General features: G+C 42.4%; 4 protein-coding genes across 8 annotated transcripts; 2 read left to right on the forward strand and 2 right to left on the reverse strand.

The window, feature by feature from the left end:
* The first annotated feature begins 67 nt into the window (after positions 1 to 67).
* Positions 68 to 11,455, forward strand: LOC108616582 (oxysterol-binding protein-related protein 9). 4 transcript variants are annotated; one of them, XM_018011885.2, is made up of 15 exons: positions 68 to 513; positions 2,319 to 2,447; positions 3,748 to 3,969; positions 4,061 to 4,138; positions 5,731 to 6,013; positions 6,630 to 6,753; positions 7,915 to 8,322; positions 8,389 to 8,540; positions 8,607 to 8,708; positions 8,774 to 8,948; positions 9,010 to 9,145; positions 9,208 to 9,294; positions 9,719 to 9,840; positions 9,934 to 10,039; positions 10,106 to 11,455. In XM_018011885.2, exons 1-15 carry the CDS (start codon positions 391 to 393, stop codon positions 10,190 to 10,192), a joined length of 2,334 nt encoding a protein of 777 aa, XP_017867374.1. In that variant the 5' UTR covers positions 68 to 390; the 3' UTR covers positions 10,193 to 11,455. The 4 variants fall into 4 exon arrangements, with proteins under 4 accessions (XP_017867374.1, XP_089325661.1, XP_089325660.1 ...); XM_089469535.1 differs by lacking the exons at positions 68 to 513; positions 2,319 to 2,447 and adding an exon at positions 3,173 to 3,188; XM_089469534.1 differs by lacking the exons at positions 68 to 513; positions 2,319 to 2,447; positions 3,748 to 3,969; positions 4,061 to 4,138 and adding an exon at positions 5,455 to 5,637.
* LOC108616586 (very long chain fatty acid elongase 1) lies at positions 663 to 2,135 on the reverse strand. The gene is made up of 5 exons (XM_018011894.2): positions 1,956 to 2,135; positions 1,794 to 1,890; positions 1,518 to 1,611; positions 1,196 to 1,445; positions 663 to 1,115 (listed from the first exon to the last, which is right to left on the reverse strand). The coding sequence occupies exons 1-5, from the start codon at positions 1,966 to 1,968 to the stop codon at positions 751 to 753; spliced, it is 819 nt and encodes a 272-aa protein (XP_017867383.1). The 5' UTR covers positions 1,969 to 2,135; the 3' UTR covers positions 663 to 750.
* LOC108616585 (uncharacterized) lies at positions 3,991 to 5,277 on the reverse strand. Its single transcript, XM_018011893.2, has one exon. The coding sequence runs from the start codon at positions 5,250 to 5,252 to the stop codon at positions 4,161 to 4,163; it is 1,092 nt and encodes a 363-aa protein (XP_017867382.2). The 5' UTR covers positions 5,253 to 5,277; the 3' UTR covers positions 3,991 to 4,160.
* Positions 11,456 to 11,795: 340 nt separating the features above from the next.
* Sec24AB (Protein transport protein Sec24AB) lies at positions 11,796 to 19,466 on the forward strand. Of its 2 annotated transcripts, none has more exons than XM_018009850.2 (10): positions 11,796 to 12,419; positions 13,938 to 15,864; positions 15,933 to 16,059; positions 16,132 to 16,631; positions 16,692 to 16,917; positions 16,975 to 17,597; positions 17,668 to 17,900; positions 17,971 to 18,068; positions 18,129 to 18,267; positions 18,327 to 19,466. In XM_018009850.2, the coding sequence occupies exons 2-10, from the start codon at positions 13,960 to 13,962 to the stop codon at positions 18,436 to 18,438; spliced, it is 3,963 nt and encodes a 1,320-aa protein (XP_017865339.1). In that variant the 5' UTR covers positions 11,796 to 12,419; positions 13,938 to 13,959; the 3' UTR covers positions 18,439 to 19,466. The 2 variants fall into 2 exon arrangements, with proteins under 2 accessions (XP_017865339.1, XP_017865340.1); XM_018009851.2 differs by having other exon boundaries at positions 11,796 to 11,996.
* Positions 19,467 to 19,572: the final 106 nt, after the last annotated feature.

Raw genomic sequence — 19,572 nt, forward strand, 5'->3', positions numbered from 1 at the left:
AAAGTGTTACTGCATTTCGGTATATAAAAATACCAATAAAATATGCCTACGTTGGCAACTCTTTTTTTAGATTACCTCACTCGCTCTATTGAGCGAGACAACAAGCGAACCATTAATAAGCAGGCACAATCACGGCATAACAATAAATGCTTTGTTTTTCCAAGCCCTGCTACGAGCGTAGTAAAGTTTGGATTGTACGAGCGAGTAGGAGGACAGTTGCGTCACCAGACAGAGACACCAGCACCTATCCCACTCACACACCGCTCAAACGGCAGCCCGGGAGATCAGCTGACAACGGCGGCAGAGGCTGAGGCAGTGGCAGTGCAAGTGGAAATCAAATTGGCATCAGCGTTCAGTATTAGGTGAAACTGCAGCTCCAGCATTTAAAACATGGCATCCACCTCATCTGGCACACTGGAGGGCACGCTGAGCAAATGGACAAACGTAATGAAAGGATGGCAATATCGCTTCTTCGTTTTGGACGAGAATGCGGGCCTGCTCTCCTACTATACGGTAAGTGATCCTCACTTCTCCGTTGACAAGTGATGGAAATATTTGTCATGTTTATCTACTTAAATTGGAGCTGCGTTAATTGTTATCTTATCTGGCAGTCAGTCATAAATAAGAGCTTCGCCTCCCTCAACCCAATTGTCGTCAATTAATCAAATTTCAAAATTCACACACATGTGCGTGTGTGTGTGTGTGTGTGTGTGTATTTGTCTGTTTGGCTGTACATATATATGTATATATTTATTGTAATTTCACCTCAGCTGCTTCAGCTGCAGCAGCAACAACGGCAACAGCGATAGAACTTTTTCTGCGCTTGGAGCTCTGGTAGGACTTGCGATAGAAGTCGTAGAATCCATAGAACATAAGCCCAATAACAAATATGAAGTACATGAAGATGGCCTTCTCCACGCCGCAATTCACCGATACCAATATGGCATGGATTAAGATCAGTATGAACTGCACCATCTGCAAAACCGTTATTGACTTCTTAACGGGCATCAGGGCACGCACCGTTCGCTTATCAGCCACGGCGGCAACCAGATAATAGGTGTACATAATGATATGGACATTGGAATTGAGCAGAATGGGAAACAGCGCATCGCAGCCTGTAAGAAAGCAATCAATGTAGAATTGCGTCAGTCAGCAAAAAGCTCCTTCGAGGAGTATCAACAATTTGGGTACGCACCATTTTTACGATTGTGATTGATCAGCATATAGATGAGTGTGACGGTGCTGATATGATGGAACACGTGCAGCTTGGTCACCTGATTCTGTTTCTGGCGCATCACGAATATAACCGTCTCTATGAGCTCCGACAGCTTTAGCCAGAAGAGGAAGTAGGCCAAGCGGAAATGACGAGCCATCCGTTCGGGCGTCTCCTCCACAACGCTGCATTTCCAAAAGTACAGAATCGTATACTCCGTTATGTGCAGAATCTGGCGATAGTATCGAATGTTCAATATATATTCAGAGATGATAACTTTGAAAGATCTTCAATGTGGACCCACCTCGTAGACAACGAATATGCACGACACAACCTGAACAATATTATGCACTATAATCAATTTTTTCAGTTCATACGGTTTTCGAAAGAGCATAAAACTTGAAAGTGTAAAATACAAAATTCGATTACTGTTGTACAGTTTCAGGGCGTAACATATTCCCCAATAGGTCAATTCGACTTGAATTCAAAGTTTAGAGTCCGCTTTGCATAAATTATTTTGTCCATCGCATTCGAAATTCTAGTTCTAAATGCACAAAACTTGGATACTTTTGATACTCACTTGGGTCCCAGACGGGTCACCACAACCAAATATAATCCCAGGACACTCAGCATAAACCAAGGCGTGGCCATTATAGCAGGATGCTGGACATCATATGCTTTGATAAAAAATTTTATATAATTCTCAATTGGAACTTTGTTTCAAATGCACTCAAATTCTCACTGGGCTTATCCATTTTGAACTGTATTCCGTGTGCCGTATCCTTAAATATATATGTATTTATATATATATATATATATGTATGTACAAATGTGGACTAATCGAGCCGATTAGCGCTGGGAATGTTCACGTCCCGACTTATCGCTGATGTGTGGGCATTTGTTAATTGATTCTTTTGGTTTTGAGCACCTTAGCGACTCGGCAAACTGAATTAATTTATACAATTAAACTTATTTTGCATTCCGACGTTACGCTGGCCTATGCGAACGTCACGCGCCGTCACAGACCCTTTCAAATGCGTAGTATCTATGTGGTATATATGTTTATATATTATATACATTTATATATCTTTCTTTCCAATTACAGTCCAAGGAGAAAATGATGAAGGGCGTGCGGCGCGGTTGCGTTAGACTCAAGGATGCCCTCATTGGCATCGATGATCAGGAGGATAATACATTTACCATAACTGTGGATCACAAGACCTTCCATTTTCAGGTACGTGTAACGTTCATATACTAATCAAAATGATTTACAATTCAGTTATTAAGTAAAGTTTTTTTATTTTTTATTATTAGTTCATTCAGTTCATATTATATAGAATTTGTAACTTTTGTTAAGTTTTAGAACTTTTCACTGTACAACAAAATTGAAAACAATTTAAGTATGCAAAAATATTTAAATTAGTTTTCACAGAACTATTGCTTATCGGTGTATACAGGGCTCTACATACTTTCAATTATTTACGTTACCTTATATACGATATATTTGCTATATATTGGACTTCTGAACTGTAACGTCGCTGCCTAATTGTTAACATTAGCTGCTTTATATGTACACATGTAAATCGACTTTTAATGAAATTCCATTTAATTGTTTAATTTTCTTAGCTTTGGTCAGCTTTGCTAACATTTCTTAATTAATGTATTCCTTCCTGGGTGGAAAAATTAGAAGCTCGTTCAATAAACAAATACATTTCTAATAACGATATTATATGTGTGTGTTTGTACACACAAATACATATATATCAATAAGATTAGTTATGTCAATCTATGTCTGTTAATCCTTTAAGGAATATGCCTAGCTTATACACAATGAATTTTCGGGCAGCGCCTTCCTCTTCGATTCTCACAAATTCAAGTAGAGTCGAGTCTTTTTCTTTTTAGCTATATAATTTTTTTTTTTTTTTCTGTGGAGGCTGATGAGACGTAGCAGTATGGAGTGAAATAGTTGGGAGAGGTGAGAGCTTATTGGATGGCAGCAGGAGAAGAGGAGGAGGCGAAAGGGAAGCAGAAAGAATATTGCATACATATATATTTATGCTCCTCTGTAGTATTACTCAAAATAGGCCATAATTCTACTCTTTCAAACGAGCTGACTCTCTGCTCTAATAGAGCAAATATATCATATATACATATGTATGTGTATATATATTTATTTGAGAGTAGATTTAATATAGTACATGTATATTGACACGCTTAAGCCTAATACGCCTTTATTAAATGGGCACTAAACTTTTGAACTCTCAAGAACTACACACACAGAGCCTCATACACTGACCCTCCCACACAGAGCTCACATAGGAGTCCACACAATCTGAACCACTTACTCCCACACATTGTCAAGTCTATATTTCTTAAGTATTTTCACTGATTTCGTTTCTCTGCTTGTTTCTCCTTTCCCTCCTTTTCCCTTTGGCGCTGCTGCTCCACCTTTTTTGTAACGATAAAACTTATTGGCAAACGAAACGAACGGCCAACTATCGCACCACCCGACCACCCAATCGAACTGTATGCAGGCGCGGCACGCCGACGAGCGTGAGCAGTGGGTGCGACGTCTGGAGGACACAATACGACGGCACGCGAATCGTTCGCGTCTGTGGGACAGCCAGAGCGCCTTCTACATTGCCGGCGGCTACACGAAGGAGTCGAGTGGCAAACGGGCCAATCACTTGGAGCTGGTCGGTCGCCGCGTCGCCGAAGCGGATGCCTACCTGCAGTTGATGATAGAGCAAACCAACGTGAGTGGCGGGCAACTGAAATACAATATGTTAGATTTAACCTTTATGTAATCAAAATCAAACTCAAATTTCTTAAACAAATCCTCAACAGTCGCTGGACAAACGCATCGCTGAGCTGAACGACGCCACGGAGCAGGCCAAGTGCAAGGCCCTACAGGATAACGCAAGTGTGAGTAGAATGCAGTCTTTGGTCAGCAGATCGGGCTCCAGTTGGGGCTAAGTTGCGTAAGATCAATCTCCAGATGCAGTTCGTCTCGAAAGTCATTCGATATCTTTTGAATCTCGCTGAACGATAGACGCCAATAGTTTGTATCCACCGGCATGAAGCGACCCGCGTCTCCACAGATTCGCACCTGGCAGACGGCCACCTGGGCCTTTGCCTGGATGGCTGCATCCCGTCCACAGAGTTTCAGGCTGGCACGCAGCTTCACCTGCAGATCCTGTGTCGTCGCTAGCCAAATGACAAATACCTGATCTTCGGCATTAGTTGGAGGCAAGGTGCGATGTGGGAGTGGCTTGTCCTGCAAGGCAGCCTTCGAAGCCGTCAAGCAGATGAGCACCACAATTGGCACGTTGCTGGCCAGATGAGCTTGCTCCTGGGGCAAAAATGCGTCGTATATGTCGCCAGCTGATTTCCACAAATCGAGCGGCTTTTGCTGCTGCTGCTTCTCCGCCATCCATGGGCCAATATAGGCGAGCAATCCAATCACATGGTTCTGCTTAAACTTACAGCAACGGCTATCAAAGGACAGGATGACACGCTGGCCCTTGCACACCTTGTGGCAGCGCTGCGAAGCGGAAGTTTCCTCATTGTGATCGCAGAAGTAGTGCAGCAGCAGCAGATGACTGTCGACGTGCATGTGGCAGTAGTCAAAGAGACACGGACTGGACTCGCAGTTGATGACCAGCTGATTCTGATCTGGCTGTAGCTCGTCCTTCTGCTGGCAGCCCGTTAGCTCCATTGGCTGTTGACTAGGAACGATGTCATTCGTTTTCTGTTTATGTATTAGATCCAGTTCACAAATGCTCGAAGGCAGCTCCTCAATGGCATTGTCATCGTGCCAGCATAGAAGCTCCGATTGGCGCGTATGCAGTGTGCTCATTTCCAGGCGCAGCTCCTGCATTTCGGCGCGTAAATCCTGTAGCTCCTTATCGAGTTGAATCCTCGCGTCTTGGGTCTCGTCCGCCCTGAGCAAGCGGGCACGGCGCATTTTATAGTTCTCGAAATTGTGGCGTATCTCATCCATGGAATGTTCCATGGGGTCAATCAGTTCGTCATCCATTTAGCCAAAAAATTATCTAATTTTTCTTCTGTATAAATAATCTGTGTGAACAGCATGTTAGACGTTTCTTACAATGTGGTTTAAAGCAAAGTTGTTTGTTTCGTTTTTAAATTGAAATTTGAATTTAGTCAAGAGTTTGCTGAATTATTGATTTTCAATGCAAGTTCAGGGTTAGGCCCGAGAAGGGCTCGTATTATTAGATATGCATGAGGGGTATGGGAAAATTCGCCAACTTGCGCCAGCTGCTGCAACAAAGCAGCTGCTCATTTCCTTGGCAAACTTCGAGCCAAACTGTATTCGGAACAGAACAGAACGAATCAGTGGTCAGGCGAATAGAGTGGGACAGGCGCTGGCTCAGTCCATCCGGCATTGTTATTTAATCGAGGTCTTGACATCTTTTGGTGCTGTATTTGTTTTAAACCATTCTCTCTCTCTCTCTCTCTTTCTCTCTCTTTTGTTTATTTATTGCATTTTGCAGGCCATGTTGGATCATATCAAACACTCAATTGTTAGTCTACAAATTGCCAAAAATATGGCGCACCCCGTCAATGGCATTTACAATGGCCCCACAGTTACAACAAACACGACGGGCATTATGATGGCATCGCCGGGCAGCGGCGGCGGCGGCGGTGGAGGTGACGGCGGCGGCGGCAGCAGCAGCAGCGGTGGCAGCGGCATCGGCGACAAGCCAAACGAGGCCCATTTGTCGCTCAAGAACGAGCTGGCCGGCGACGATGAGGATGATTCAGCAACGGAAAACGGTAAATGTCGTCCCAGTGCATATTATTTTTTTTATGGTCTCATTTGCGCTGCATGTTGTTTCTGTTTCAATTTGACTGTTTACCCTTGAAATGGCCATAGGGTATATTAGATATCTCAAGCGATTTGCGATTGTCTTATCTCTTTGTTTAAGCATGTGTATATGTATGTACACATATAAAACGCTTGATAAGCCCTTTATACACATATAGGCGAACTCTTGTTTATCATTTGATTTATAAACAAATGTGCACAGAGATAATACCATGTACAATAGTTGTGTTATTTAATGAGTATATTATTATTGCAGATATTCTTTCTTTAAAAAATTCTATAGAATATAATGCAAACATCTGTTAATACAAGTCAGATATAGGGTATTTTGACTTCTGTCATATCAGAATATTCGATATGTATGAGAAGCTTGTAAACAAAATATGGCATTTCATGATTCAGGGTCACACTCACACACACAATGCATGCCTACATATAGAAGTTGGCATGTGTGTGCATGTGCCCCAAGAGGGCTGCTTATGAGTTTGCTAATCGATGAATTGGCAATTAGAATTCGAGTGAAAAGCATTTGATTAATAGATATTCATATTTGAATCATTACAGCGACCACAGCGCCATTGGGACTGGTCGTACCTGAGACCTCGTATTCGAGCAGTGAAGGTGAAGATGACTTTTACGATGCCAACGATGATCCGTTCACTAGCCTGGGCAGCTCACCAATTGGCTGGTAAGTGTGCATGTGTGGGTGTGTAAACTAAACAAACGGATATTTGCCAGTGTTGCCATGTGAACAGATGCCGGTTACCTCAATGCGTACAACTGCATTTAAATGCACACATTTGCAAACATACACATGTGTGGGTATGTGTGTGGTTGCTTATGCTTTTTTAAATGCCCGACTTCACGTTTTTTAGTCGGTATTTGGAATTGCGCATGCGCAATGCAGCTGCAGCACAGGTATCACACAGGCAGACAAACACAAACTCATTTACATATGTATGCGTGCACGTGTGTTAGTATTTAAGTTGGTCAGTCGCCTGTAAAGCATTTATGCAATAGTGCAAGTAGCAGCGTCAGCCGATTTGGCAACGCCAACACGTCACAGCTGACACATTGTTGTTGTTGCCGTCGTCGTCGTTGTTGACGTCGTCCCCAGTTCAACCCAACTAAGCTCTGGCCTCCGGGGTACGTCGTGCAATTTACGATTTCGTCCTGTCAGTTTGTAGTTGCGTTCGTTGCTGACTGTTGACTCTTCGCCTTTGCTCATTGTTTCTGTTTTTTTTTTGGTTTCGTATAATATGGCGAAATGCTCATAGGTTCTGCTTTGATTTTTGTTTCTGTGTGACTGTGTGATTGTGTGTGGGTGTAAATGTGTAAATGAATTTCCTTGCGTGTTTGTGTATGTATATGTATATGTATGTTGAAGCTGTATAATTTGTTGCGCACAGCTGACGCCGCAAAGTATGCAAAACAAAAGTTTGTTCTCGCCATATTAAAGATTTGAATGCACCTTAAACTGAGTTCGCAACCGAATTACCAGAGTTGCCATGTTTAAGAAGTGGGTACGACGTGTAAGCCTAAGGTAAGCACCACTTGCAAATCTATTTGTGTGCGCGTGTGTGTATGTGTGTGCGTATGAGACAGTGTGTAAATGTGTCCATTCGTCCATCTGTTTTGTAAATTGTAAATGAGCCAAGGCACGTACCGAGAGGAAGTGTGCGAGAGAGAGAGAGAGAGAGAGAGTGATTGAGTATAACAGAGGGAGAAAGGACCAAGGCTGACATCATTTAAAGATTTAAATCTGGGCAATTCATAAGTTATGCATGTAACGTTTAGTTGGTCCAGATCCTTAGCAGAATACTAATCAACAAGTCTTTAATTAACTCAGCACCACTACGCGTGGCTTTGTGGAGTCGTCGCCCACGCACGATAAACCGCAGGACAGCTATGGTGGTGGCATCGATGTAGCCGGAACAACAACGCCAAAACCTAGCTCGTCAGCTACAGCAATAAAAACAAAGACAGTAGCCGAAGTTGATGAGACCGGTTCGAGCAAAGTGCCCAGCTCTCGGTCATCGAGCTATGATAATGGCATCGACTATGATGCTCTGTACGAGGAGGAGGAGGAGATGGACCTCAGCATGGAGGCGCACGGCTCAATGATAACGCATCTGTTGTCCCAGGTGAAGATTGGCATGGATCTCACTAAGGTGGTGCTGCCAACATTCATTTTGGAGCGTCGTTCTTTACTCGAAATGTATGCCGACTATTTTGCCCATCCCGATTTGTTTATCAAGTAAGTTGCATAAGCTTACTCATATATATCGACATTTATATTTCTATGTATTTAAATCTCTTTTAGAATCTCGGAACTGGATGACCCACGTGATCGCATCGTCCAGGTTTGTCGTTGGTATTTGAGCGCTTATCATGCGGGCCGTAAGAGCGCGGTGGCCAAAAAGCCCTATAACCCCATATTGGGCGAAGTATTTCAGTGCCATTGGGATATTCCAGGTAGTCAAATAATAGTCGAAAATGTTGCTATGTCTCTAATATATATTTCGTTTGCCTCTATTGCAGGTGAAACCCAAAATGAACCGGAAGTAAAGGATGGTCCTGTGCCTTGGTGTCGGCGGGATCAGCTAACCTTCTTAGCCGAGCAGGTGTCTCATCATCCGCCAAGTGGGTGACAGATGATAATGCAGCCAACTTTAACTTCAATTAATTTTTGACTATACTTAACACAGTTTCCGCCTTTTATGCCGAGCATTATAATAAGAAGATAACATTTACTGCTCACGTCTGGACAAAATCAAAATTTCTGGGCCTATCCATTGGGGTGCACAATATCGGTGAGGGCGTCGTTACCCTGGTGGATCGCAGCGAGGAGTACATTGTAACGTTCCCCAATGGTTATGGCAGGTATGATATAACAAGGTCGCCAACGGATAATAAATAATGCATATTTATTGACATCTATTAGGTCTATTTTAACTGTGCCTTGGATTGAGCTGGGCGGCTCAGTTGAAATCAAATGCCCACAGACGGGCTACTATGCCAACGTAGAATTTCTTACAAAGCCCTTCTATGGCGGCAAGCGTAACAAAGTTACCGCCGAGGTGGGTTAATCGCAATAAGTAATTATATTATATGTATTTTAATACATTATTTAACTCTTTAGATATATTCGCCCAATGACAAAAAGCCGTTTGTTTCGATTGCCGGCGAGTGGAGCGGCCTAATGGAGGCCAAGTGGCACGATAAGAATGTAAGTTGCAACACGCATGCTGCACACAAGCCTAAGCCAGTATATTGCATATGTAGAGTTGTATATTAACGTATCAATGTTTAAAACGTACTTGTTTCATCCCTTTCTGTGACAATGCAAGGGGCTGCAAGAAACAACCCTACGCGTTGGCAGCTACATCTATATCTATCTATATCTAAACACCTGTATCTATATCTATCCTGTCTACCTTTTTAACCTGCTCCAATTTACTTTTTGCGATACTTGTACTTTTCTCTTAAATAGTTTGGGACTTTACTTTGTTTATCTAGAAAATTAAACCAATACACTAAACTCTGCCTGCCCACGTTTTCAATTCCCACTTGGTCTAATTGTTGTGTAGATGTGCCTGTGTATTTTTGTTACTCCAAATGCTTAAAACCACCGTGCATCTTTAATTTTCTAGAAAACTGAAGTATTCGTCGACGTAAATCGCATACCCATATTTAAGAAACAAGTTCGACCAATCGTTGAGCAGGATGAATATGAATCGCGACGTGTTTGGAAGGAAGTGACTGCGGGACTCAAGTAAAATTCATAATTCTATATAATTAATGATCTGCATTTGTTATAATTTAACCGTTATTCTTATAAATTTTAATAATATTCTATTCAAAATAGATTCAATGACATCGAGCGCGCGACAAATGCCAAATTCGTCGTAGAGCAGCAGCAGCGCGATCAAGCAAAGGTTCGCAAGGAATACGACTTGGCTTGGGAGCACAAAGTAAACTAAATTAAATATTTATTATATATGTATATATCAATATTAATTACTGATCCTCATTTGCAGCACTTCAAGCCTGTGGGCGATAATTGGATATATACAAAGCCGCTGAGTCAGCGCATGTATTTGCAGGAAAAGGAGGCCAAAAGATAATGCACGAACGGGTAGCAGCTGAAGCGAGAGGTAGCAAAGGCCAACAGCAATGTTTATACACATACACACACATATATCAGTATATATGCTATGTATAGATATATGTGATTCATATCAAGTTTAAGAAGCCTCGACTATTGTATAATTTCCACAAGTGCGCAAATCCCAGACACAAAAACACTGACGATGATACAACGTAACATATGCAGGAAACTTAATGTTTTACAGTATAATGAACTATGAGATATGTGCTAAGCGTTAGGCGTTAAGCGATAAGAAACAACCATCTAGTGTCCGTTTAATGATTGTAAATAGTTTATACATACCTACAAACAAAACACTTCGAAAGTGAGGAAGCAAACGCCAAGTTTAAGTAGACGGCTAACGGAACAACAAACAATATTTGAACGAGACAACGTAAGATGTTTATTTAGGTGCATGCAATGGTTGAAAGTTAATGAATCTAATATAAACTGCAATAACTAATTAATTATACAGAGCAAACACTTTAATAGAATAGTCTCTCTGCAAAAAAAAAAAAAAAAAAAAAAAAAAAAAAAAAAAAAAAACATACTCGTATAAAACAAAATATTAATAACATATGTACTAGCGTGTTTCAAAGGCAATCGCAGTAAACTGCAAAACAAAGAACACCTAAAAACAAAATACCTTTTACAATATAAAAGTAACATACACACACACGACACATAATGCGATATGTATTTAAAAGAAGTGAAAAAATGTTGTAGATTACCGAAAAGAAAAAAAATATTAGAGACATAAGCATAGAAATTCTATTTTTTAAATAAAAGACTCTAATAGATGAAAATACAATACAAGAGATATCTAATAGATACATACTATTAATAATTAATTCCTGTTTTCAAAACTTTAAAGCATACTGCACAATTGATTTTGTCAAATAAAACAATTAAAAATAACTTAAGTATTATATATTCAAAGCATTTTCCATTTTCGGTTTTGTTTATTTCATTGTCACAATAATAAAGACGAAAGCTTTACTTATACAACAATCACACCCGACAGCAAGAATCCAACGAATTGCCTGTAAAAAAGCAAAGCAAAGCAAAGTAAAATATCAATTTATTGTATTTAATCAATAGTTAGCATATAATTTAGTTGGCACTTGCCAGCATTGCAACAATCACACGGCAAAGCAATTTTTTTCTTTGTAAACTACCGAATACTCTCACGCAAAGTTAACGCAAAATGAAACGAATAAAGAATATTACGCTTTTAAAACTGTTGAAAATAATCAATTATACAAAACTATATAGAATATCCAATGCGCTGACAGCCTCGTAAATAAATGAATATATGAAAAAACAAAATTATATTGAAATCTAATTACGAATGAAAGCAATATATACATATATTTTTACGAATTTCTTTAGAAGTTAAACGAGAATAATACACACACACCGCCTAGAATTTAAAGCAGCCATTATACTTATATCGCAAAATGAAACTTGTTACTGCAAATAAATAAAATTCTTTGATTTTTCAAAGTTTGTGACTTGGCGGGCTCAAGAATCGTGTTCATTTGAACCTTATTTGAGTGAGGTGGCAACACCGCTTATTTGACATTTGTTGGTGATGCCAGCCTATTCATAAAATTGACGTGGCTCTAAATTTTAGTGTTTAGGTGTATTAAGAGGCTGAAATTGCAATGCGAAAAGATTTGCACGCAATTGGTCCATTAAATTAAACGGTGAATCGGTGCTGGAACGGATTTAAGATATTCCAAGAAGTACGCAGCAAACACATCAGCGAAAATCGCTCAGTGAGTAAAAGAGAGCGAGAGTGGATTGGGTGTGCGAGATAGAGGCCGAGGCCCGCAAGGCAGCGCCGTTGTTCATTGTCAGCTACAAAAAAAATATATATGTAATATAAATTTCGTTTGTTGCGTGCCAATTGGAAAAGAATTGTTAACAGAAACCGCCCCACTGCAACTGCAGACACAAAAGAAAGAGAATATATCAGCAGCAGCAGTAGCATTAGACAAAAACGCAGTGAAAAGTGTGTGCATGCTTCATCAGTCAATTAACGAAAGCAGAGCAAGAAGAAGAACCAACTACAAAGTGCAAGTGCTGGTCAAGTACACAAAGTGAAACACACACACTCACACATACAAACAGTAGAACACACGTTCCAACGCCCTTTTTCCAACGATCCCATTAGTTTGGCAACATTGACAACAAGAAAGGTAAGCTTAATATAAATGGGAAATGCCTTTCCACTATGTCTACGGGCCGGTGGCGACGACGACGACGACGACGTATAACGACGTCATCAACATTTGCTAATAGAGCCAATTTGCTTTTGTATTATGCATGCGAATAGTTGTTTTCCTTATCACATGGCCAATTGTCTGTGATAAAGCATTTCATTTTGCTGCTTATTAGCAACAGTATATGCAACAGATCAGCATTCCAAGCCTCAACTCATGTCCATTGTCGCTTTTTCAGTTCAATAAACGCTTTATCAATTCCACCAACGAATTCGTCTTCGCTTTTGTTCGCTTCCACGTAGCATGTAATACGTTCTTAAAAAAAAAAAAAAAAAAAAAAAAAAATAAGTAAATTAAGAAAAAACAGTTATCTGCGGGCAGTCGAACTTTAAATACACTAAGATGCAGGCCACCGCATTTACATTAGTGCTGGCAGATTATAATTAGCCAAAGTGAACTAGTTCACGAATGTCAGTCAGCTATATTTATCTTATATACCTACATATGCATATGATAATTATTGTTCAGGTTATCTAAATACATATATGCATAATTGCTGCCAAAACTCATATAAAATTAAGGTGACCTTATCTGTATATAACAAAAGAAGAGTGTTAATGTGATAAAAATTTGATAAGTAAGGGATCACGGCGCATCTAGAAATGTTCATAGCTGAAGGGCTAAAAGGTTTCTACATAGCTTTGAATTTGTTCTATATTTATGCTAATAATGTAGTTTCAATGCTACATAGCGATTGACCAACCAATAGTACTCCATGTAAACGTGTTCATATAATGTAAATTAGAGCTTTTCTCCATAAAAAATTGACGTCAAAGAAATGAAATAAAATTCGATACGCAAAGTGCAATGCAAATGACAATTAGTTAGTTCAGCTCAGTTCTCTTCGTTGGCTGGCCGCAGCCACATTCGAAATTCAAAAGGTGTATAGACCTAGTACCGTTAGCTTGTTACCTTGGCCACTCACTCACCCAATATCATATAACATTTGTTGTTATTGATTTACACTCGATTTATTATTTAACTGAATAAAGAGTAAAAATGGCGCCAAGCTAAATAAACAATGCCTCTAATATGCATAGAATAGTTTTCAGGAAATGTGACATTAAAACTAGTTCATATCTATTTGCCCCAGTCTATTATAAAGCGTGTGTTCTCGTTCATTGTCTCGATTGTTGTTGTTGTTGTTATCTGAGCACGTTTGACAGCGATTATGCTGTGTTGAGTCAACTATTTCTGGCTTCATAAGGTTTTTGCCATTGAATTGATAAGATAAGACAACAACAACAACAGCAACAATAGTAAGAACAGTTCTTCAATTGCTGTGACCTTCACGTACTGGCCTAACACATCAATTCGATAACGTTGATATGCTAACCGGCATTGCACGGCATAAAATGTAGACTGTTAAGGAAATCAATCAATCTCTGAAGAACTCTGTACTAATATTTCCTTCCTTATTCCATCTCTTTGCAGCTGCATTCCATGAATTAGAAGAATGTCAGCATACAATACAAATTTTGTGCCGGCGGCGTCAAATGGCAGCTTGGTAAATGGTCAGCAACAACTGCAACAGCAGCAGCAGCAGCAACAATTGCACCAGCAGCAACAATTGCAACAGCAACAACTCTACGTGCAACAGCAGCAGCAGCAACAGCAGCAACCACCGTCTCAGCAGCCGCCGCCGCAGCAGCAGCAAAAATTGTTGCCCCCTCCAAAGCCACTGAATCAATTCCAGCAACAGCCAACGCAGTATCCCATAAATGCCACGCCCAGTGGCAATGCTCAGCTACCGCCGCCGCCTCAATTTAATAGCAATGTGATGAGCAAGTTTTTGCCACCAGCTATGAGCAATGGTCCAGCAGCAGCGCCGCCAGCAACGACGCCGCTCAGCAATCTGCCCGCACACCTGCGTCCACCCACGCTAAACGGACCCACACCTGTCACTTCCACCACAACAACAGTAGCAGGAGCAGCAGCAGCAGCACCAGGAACACCTGTGACCAATGGCAGCAATGGTGCATTGAGTGCCAACTCCTCGCGCACGGCATCGCCTGGCCTGGTTAACGCCGACTCGGCCAGGCCGCAGTATGCGGCGGCTCCGTTGGGCAGCTATGCACCCAAGCCGGCGCAACAAGTCCAAGGTCCACCGGTGTCTGCTCAGCAGTCGTTCACTGGTCAACTGCCTGTTACGTTAGCGACGTCAGGAACGATGACCCCGCAGCTGTCCGGCAGTCAGATGGTTTCAACGATGAGTCAGGCTGGCTCCACAATGCTGACATCGCCACCACCACCAACTCAACAACAACAACAACAACAGCAACAGCAACAACCAAAGCTGCAGCAATCAGCCACTCAAGTGTCCAACTTGACAAGCAGCATGCAGAGCATGAGCATGAATCCGAATCCTCTGAACGGGCCCGGCTCTGGGCAATCCTTGGCGCGTAAGGACTACCGCGGCGTCTCCAGCCTGTCTGGCTCCGCGCAACAATTGCAAACCTCGAGTGCGAATACTTTGCTGGCAGGGAGCGGACCGGCGCCTAGTCTACCCAATTCCATGGCTGCCATGGTGCCACCATTCAATGCCAATGCGCCCAGCAACAAAAGTCAGGCGAGTGTGTTTGGCGGCGGCGTGACGCCAGCGCCCAAATTGGCCACGCGACCAATGCCACCAACGGAGCAGAAGCTGCCCTATGGCGTGCCGGCGCCTGCGCCAGCTGGACCGGAACCCAACAACAATGCGCCACGTGCAGCGCAGCCTGGAATGCCGCCAGCAGCGCAACGGCCGCCGCTCTGGCAGTCAGGCGTGGCTGCCATGCCCGCCAATGCTATGATGCAGAGTGCTCCGCAGGGATTTATGCCGCCGCCGCTGCCAACCAGTCAGAATATGCCATCGCAGGTGCAGCTGCCGCCGTTTGGACCGCCACCAACAGCGGATCGGCCACAGCAGCAACAGCAACAGCAGCAGCAGCAATATCCTCAGCAGCAGCCGCAGCAACATCCACAGCAACAGCCGCAGCAATATCCATATAAGCAAGCTTTTCCACCACAGCAGCAGCAACAGCAGCTACCAGCTCCAGGCGTGTTCGGAGCACAGCAGCAGCAGCATAGCAACGCACCGCTGCAGTATCAGGCGCAGCAGCAGCCGCTGAGCGTGGCACAGCAGGGCTTTAGTCGGCTGTGGGGTCAGGACACAATTGATCTGATGCAAAACAGGCATATTCTGTCGCCAGCCACGATTGCGCCGCCCAAGGTGGTGCTGCACAATCAGTTCCACGAGTCTATCAACTGCAGTGGCAGCATCATACGATGCACCCTAACCAAGATCCCGGAAAGCAATTCGCTGCTGCAAAAGTCACGCCTGCCCTTGGGCATAGTCATTCATCCATTTCGAGATGTCAACGTAAGAGCATCGACTATAAATATAAAGTGGGGCATTTGTTAATATCTAAATATCTATCTACTTCACAGAGCCTGCCCGTGATACAGTGCGTCAATATAGTGCGCTGCCGGCTGTGCCGCACCTACATCAATCCGTTTGTCTACTTCGTGGACAGCAAAATGTGGAAATGCAATCTCTGCTATCGCGTCAACGAGCGTAAGTTAAAGGAAGCTCGCCATTTGATTATAATGATGAATGTTAATGTTCTCTTCTCTGCTCTGCTCGTAGTGCCCGAGGACTTCCAGTTTGATCCGGCTACAAAGACGTACGGCGATGTGACACGACGACCCGAGGTGCGATCCAGCACTATTGAATTCATTGCGCCATCGGAATACATGTTGCGTCCACCCCAGCCGGCGATGTATTTGTTCCTGTTCGATGTGTCGATTATAGCGCAACAGAGCGGCTATCTGGAGACGGCATGCTCGGTGCTGAATCGCCATTTGGATGAGATGCCGGGCGATGCGCGCACCCAAGTGGGTTTCTTATGCTACGACAGCTTCGTGCACTTCTACAGCATGGCTGAGGGCCTGAATCAGCCGCATGAGATGACGCTGCTGGATATTGATGATCCCTTTCTGCCGCGTCCCGACAGTCTGTTGGTCAATCTCAAGGAGTGCAAGGAACTGGTTAGGGATCTGCTGAAGCAGCTGCCCAAACGCTTTGCTCACACCCATGATCCTGGCTCGGCGTTAGGCGCGGCCCTTCAGGTGGCCTTTAAATTGATGGTAAGCATACTTAGCAACTATCAGATGGGAAGTGTACTCTAAATAATTTACTTTCCACAGCAAGCATCTGGTGGACGTATAACGGTGTTTCAATCGTGCCTTCCCAACAAGGGACCCGGAGCGCTGGAACCGCGCGAAGATCCCAACAATCGCTCGGCCAAGGACGTGCCGCATCTGAATCCAGCGACAGATTTCTATAAGCGTTTCGCTCTGGAGTGCTCCGGCTATCAGATTGCAGTCGATCTGTTTCTGATGAACCAACAGTATAGCGATATGGCCACCATATGTAAGTGTTCTCCAATCGGATCTAATTCTGACACTCATTCGATTTCATTTTTTGCAGCTGGCGTTAGCAAACACAGTGGTGGCTGCGTGCATCACTTTCCCCTGTTCCAGAAGACCAAACAGCATATGGTGGACTCGTTTAAGCACTGCTTCAAGCGCTATCTGACCCGCAAGATTGGCTTCGAGGCGGTGATGCGTTTGCGTTGTACACGCGGTCTGCAGGTGCACACATTCCATGGCAACTTCTTTGTGCGCAGCACGGATCTGTTGTCGCTACCCAATGTCAATCCGGATGCAGGCTATGGCATGCAAATATCGTATGAGGAGAGCCTCACCGATGTGAAGACGATTTGCTTCCAGGCCGCGCTGCTCTATACGAACAGCGAGGGCGAGCGACGCATTCGTGTTCATACCATATGTCTCCCGGTGACTGCATCCCTGCCCGAGGTAATGCATTCAGCTGATACGGAAGCCATCATTGGATTGCTCTCCAAAATGGCCGTGGATCGTTCGACAACGTCCAGTCTATCGGATGCCAGGGACGCCTTTATCAATGCGACTATCGACGTGTTCAATGCATTTAAGATTGCACAAAATCTTCCCTCCGGCCAGAGTGGTCAGTTGATAGCACCACGTAGCTTGGCCCTGCTGCCGCTTTACATTCTGGCGCTGCTCAAGCATGTAAGAAGCTTTATCCATTGCGCAATCAATGGTTGGTTGTTAATTAATTGTTGTTTCCTTGCCGTTTTAGCCCGCTTTTCGCGTGGGCACCAGCACGCGTCTGGATGATCGCGTCTTTGCCATGGACAACATGAAAACGTTGCCACTGGACCAGCTCATGAAGTATATCTACCCCGAGCTGTACAAAATCGATGCACTCGTCTACCATGTGCGCAACTCTAACATAAGCTCAACGCAGGACGATGATTACGACGATGACGAGCTGCTGCCGGAGATGCAACGTCTTCAGCTATCTGCGGAACAGTAAGGCCTAAGCCTTGAGAGAATCATCTGAACGTATTGCTAACCACTATATTTCATTTGTAACTTTCAGTCTGGACTCACGTTCGATATTCCTGATGGATTGCGGCACACTGATAATGATCTATGTGGGCCTCAATGTACCCACTGACGTGCTGGAAGCTCTGCTGGGTAAGTCGCAGCGATAATTTCAGCAGATAATTACCATTAATAAATCATTCTCATTCGCAGGCATAAGGTCGACGGCGGAATTACCAGATTACGTATATGGTCTACCGAACGTAGTCAGCGCCGAGAGCGATGCTCTGAAACGTTTTATAATGCGACTGAATTACGATAAGCCCTATCCGCCTCTAGTGCAAATTATCAGGTAAGTCTGACTTAATCAATACAATCTGGAATATTCACTCTAATTATGCTCTCTTGCAGGGATACGAGCACTGCTAAGGCACAGTTTATTGAGAGATTAACGGACGATCGTAGTGAATCTAGTTTGTCATATTATGAATTTTTGCAACACATTCGGGCTCAGGTTAAATAGTACATAAGTCGAGAATCCTACTACTACTGTATACAGCATAAATACGAGTTTCTTCGAACTTAAAAACATCAAGAAAAGAAAAGTAATAACTCTGGTGACTAAAGATAGACAGACAGATCAGGCCAGGCGGGCGATGCGGCAACCAGCTAAGATTCATATTAAGTACATTCATACAGCCCCCTCCCCGATACAAAGATATGTGCGTAAGACAAGTAAACAAGTGAACGTGAACTATATTAACTAGAACTAAGTCACATCTAGAGTTCTAAAAGAAAAGGCGTAAAGATATGATAACATAAATCAAATAGTTGTCACCCGCGGTATAGATAATTTATAAAGTGCATGTATTTATTTATTTGTTGATTTTTTGCACTTAAAAAAAAAATATTAAAAAAAAGGAAAACAATACAAGAAAAATCACAGACACATCTTGAAAATAATTTACAATTTCAATAAAAATAAAATCAATAAAAGGCAAAACGCTGTCACAATATATATTTTAGTTCTCGTAGCCTGCAAATACTAGTTAGAAGAGCATAGTTATTTATTATAGCAATCAATCCAAATTGTATATTGTTTTTAGTCACATGTGCTTTGCGTTTCCAAAAAACAAAGACTTACGAAAACCATTTTTTTTTTTTACTTTTGATTCTGTTTCCCAATCTTAACAGTTAGTTTCTTGCTTGTTATTGCCTTAGCTTCAGCTGTTTTTTCATAGTATTTATTTTCCAAATAATAATTTTATATATAGCTATCGATAAGGTATTGGATTGACATAACGATGGTATATGCGTGCAGTTAGTTCGTTATAACGTATGTAGTTAGCCAACTTATATTTCAATGTTTGTACTGGGAATAGTAGGTATATATAACTGGTATTGCGTGAGAATGCATTGGACTGCTAAGGAATGTTTGTCTTAAGCTTAAAAGTTAATAGATATTTCTATATATATCTATATATATATATATAATATGCATAATATATAAAAGACAAAAACTAAAATGCAAATCTAGGTAATTCAAGAAAACACATGCAAAACACCTTTTCTACGATTCAAGGAATTGCGAATAATCAATTGATTGCATTGGAATGTATTAAACATGCGAGCGAAATAAATAAACATATGTTGTACT

This window comes from Drosophila arizonae, chromosome 5, assembly GCF_054131065.1.
Source record: "Drosophila arizonae isolate 15081-1271.41 chromosome 5, UAZ_ARI_1.0, whole genome shotgun sequence".
Taxonomy (NCBI): domain Eukaryota; kingdom Metazoa; phylum Arthropoda; class Insecta; order Diptera; family Drosophilidae; genus Drosophila; species Drosophila arizonae.

Excerpts from the sequence above, each read along its gene's own strand:
- LOC108616582 (XM_018011885.2), top strand. The coding sequence starts at position 391 with ATGGCATCCACCTCATCTGGCACACTGGAGGGCACGCTGAGCAAATGG. Across the intron at positions 8,541-8,606 it reads GTGCCATTGGGATATTCCAG|GTGAAACCCAAAATGAACCG; the intron begins GTAGTCAAATAA and ends CCTCTATTGCAG. Across the intron at positions 9,841-9,933 it reads GAAGTGACTGCGGGACTCAA|ATTCAATGACATCGAGCGCG; the intron begins GTAAAATTCATA and ends TATTCAAAATAG.
- LOC108616586 (XM_018011894.2), bottom strand. Across the intron at positions 1,612-1,793 it reads GTGACCCGTCTGGGACCCAA|TTTTATGCTCTTTCGAAAAC; the intron begins GTGAGTATCAAA and ends TACACTTTCAAG. Across the intron at positions 1,446-1,517 it reads GCATATTCGTTGTCTACGAG|ATTCTGCACATAACGGAGTA; the intron begins GTGGGTCCACAT and ends TACTATCGCCAG.
- LOC108616585 (XM_018011893.2), bottom strand. The coding sequence starts at position 5,252 with ATGGATGACGAACTGATTGACCCCATGGAACATTCCATGGATGAGATA.
- Sec24AB (XM_018009850.2), top strand. The coding sequence starts at position 13,960 with ATGTCAGCATACAATACAAATTTTGTGCCGGCGGCGTCAAATGGCAGC. Across the intron at positions 17,901-17,970 it reads CTTCAGCTATCTGCGGAACA|TCTGGACTCACGTTCGATAT; the intron begins GTAAGGCCTAAG and ends TGTAACTTTCAG. Across the intron at positions 18,069-18,128 it reads CGTGCTGGAAGCTCTGCTGG|GCATAAGGTCGACGGCGGAA; the intron begins GTAAGTCGCAGC and ends TCTCATTCGCAG.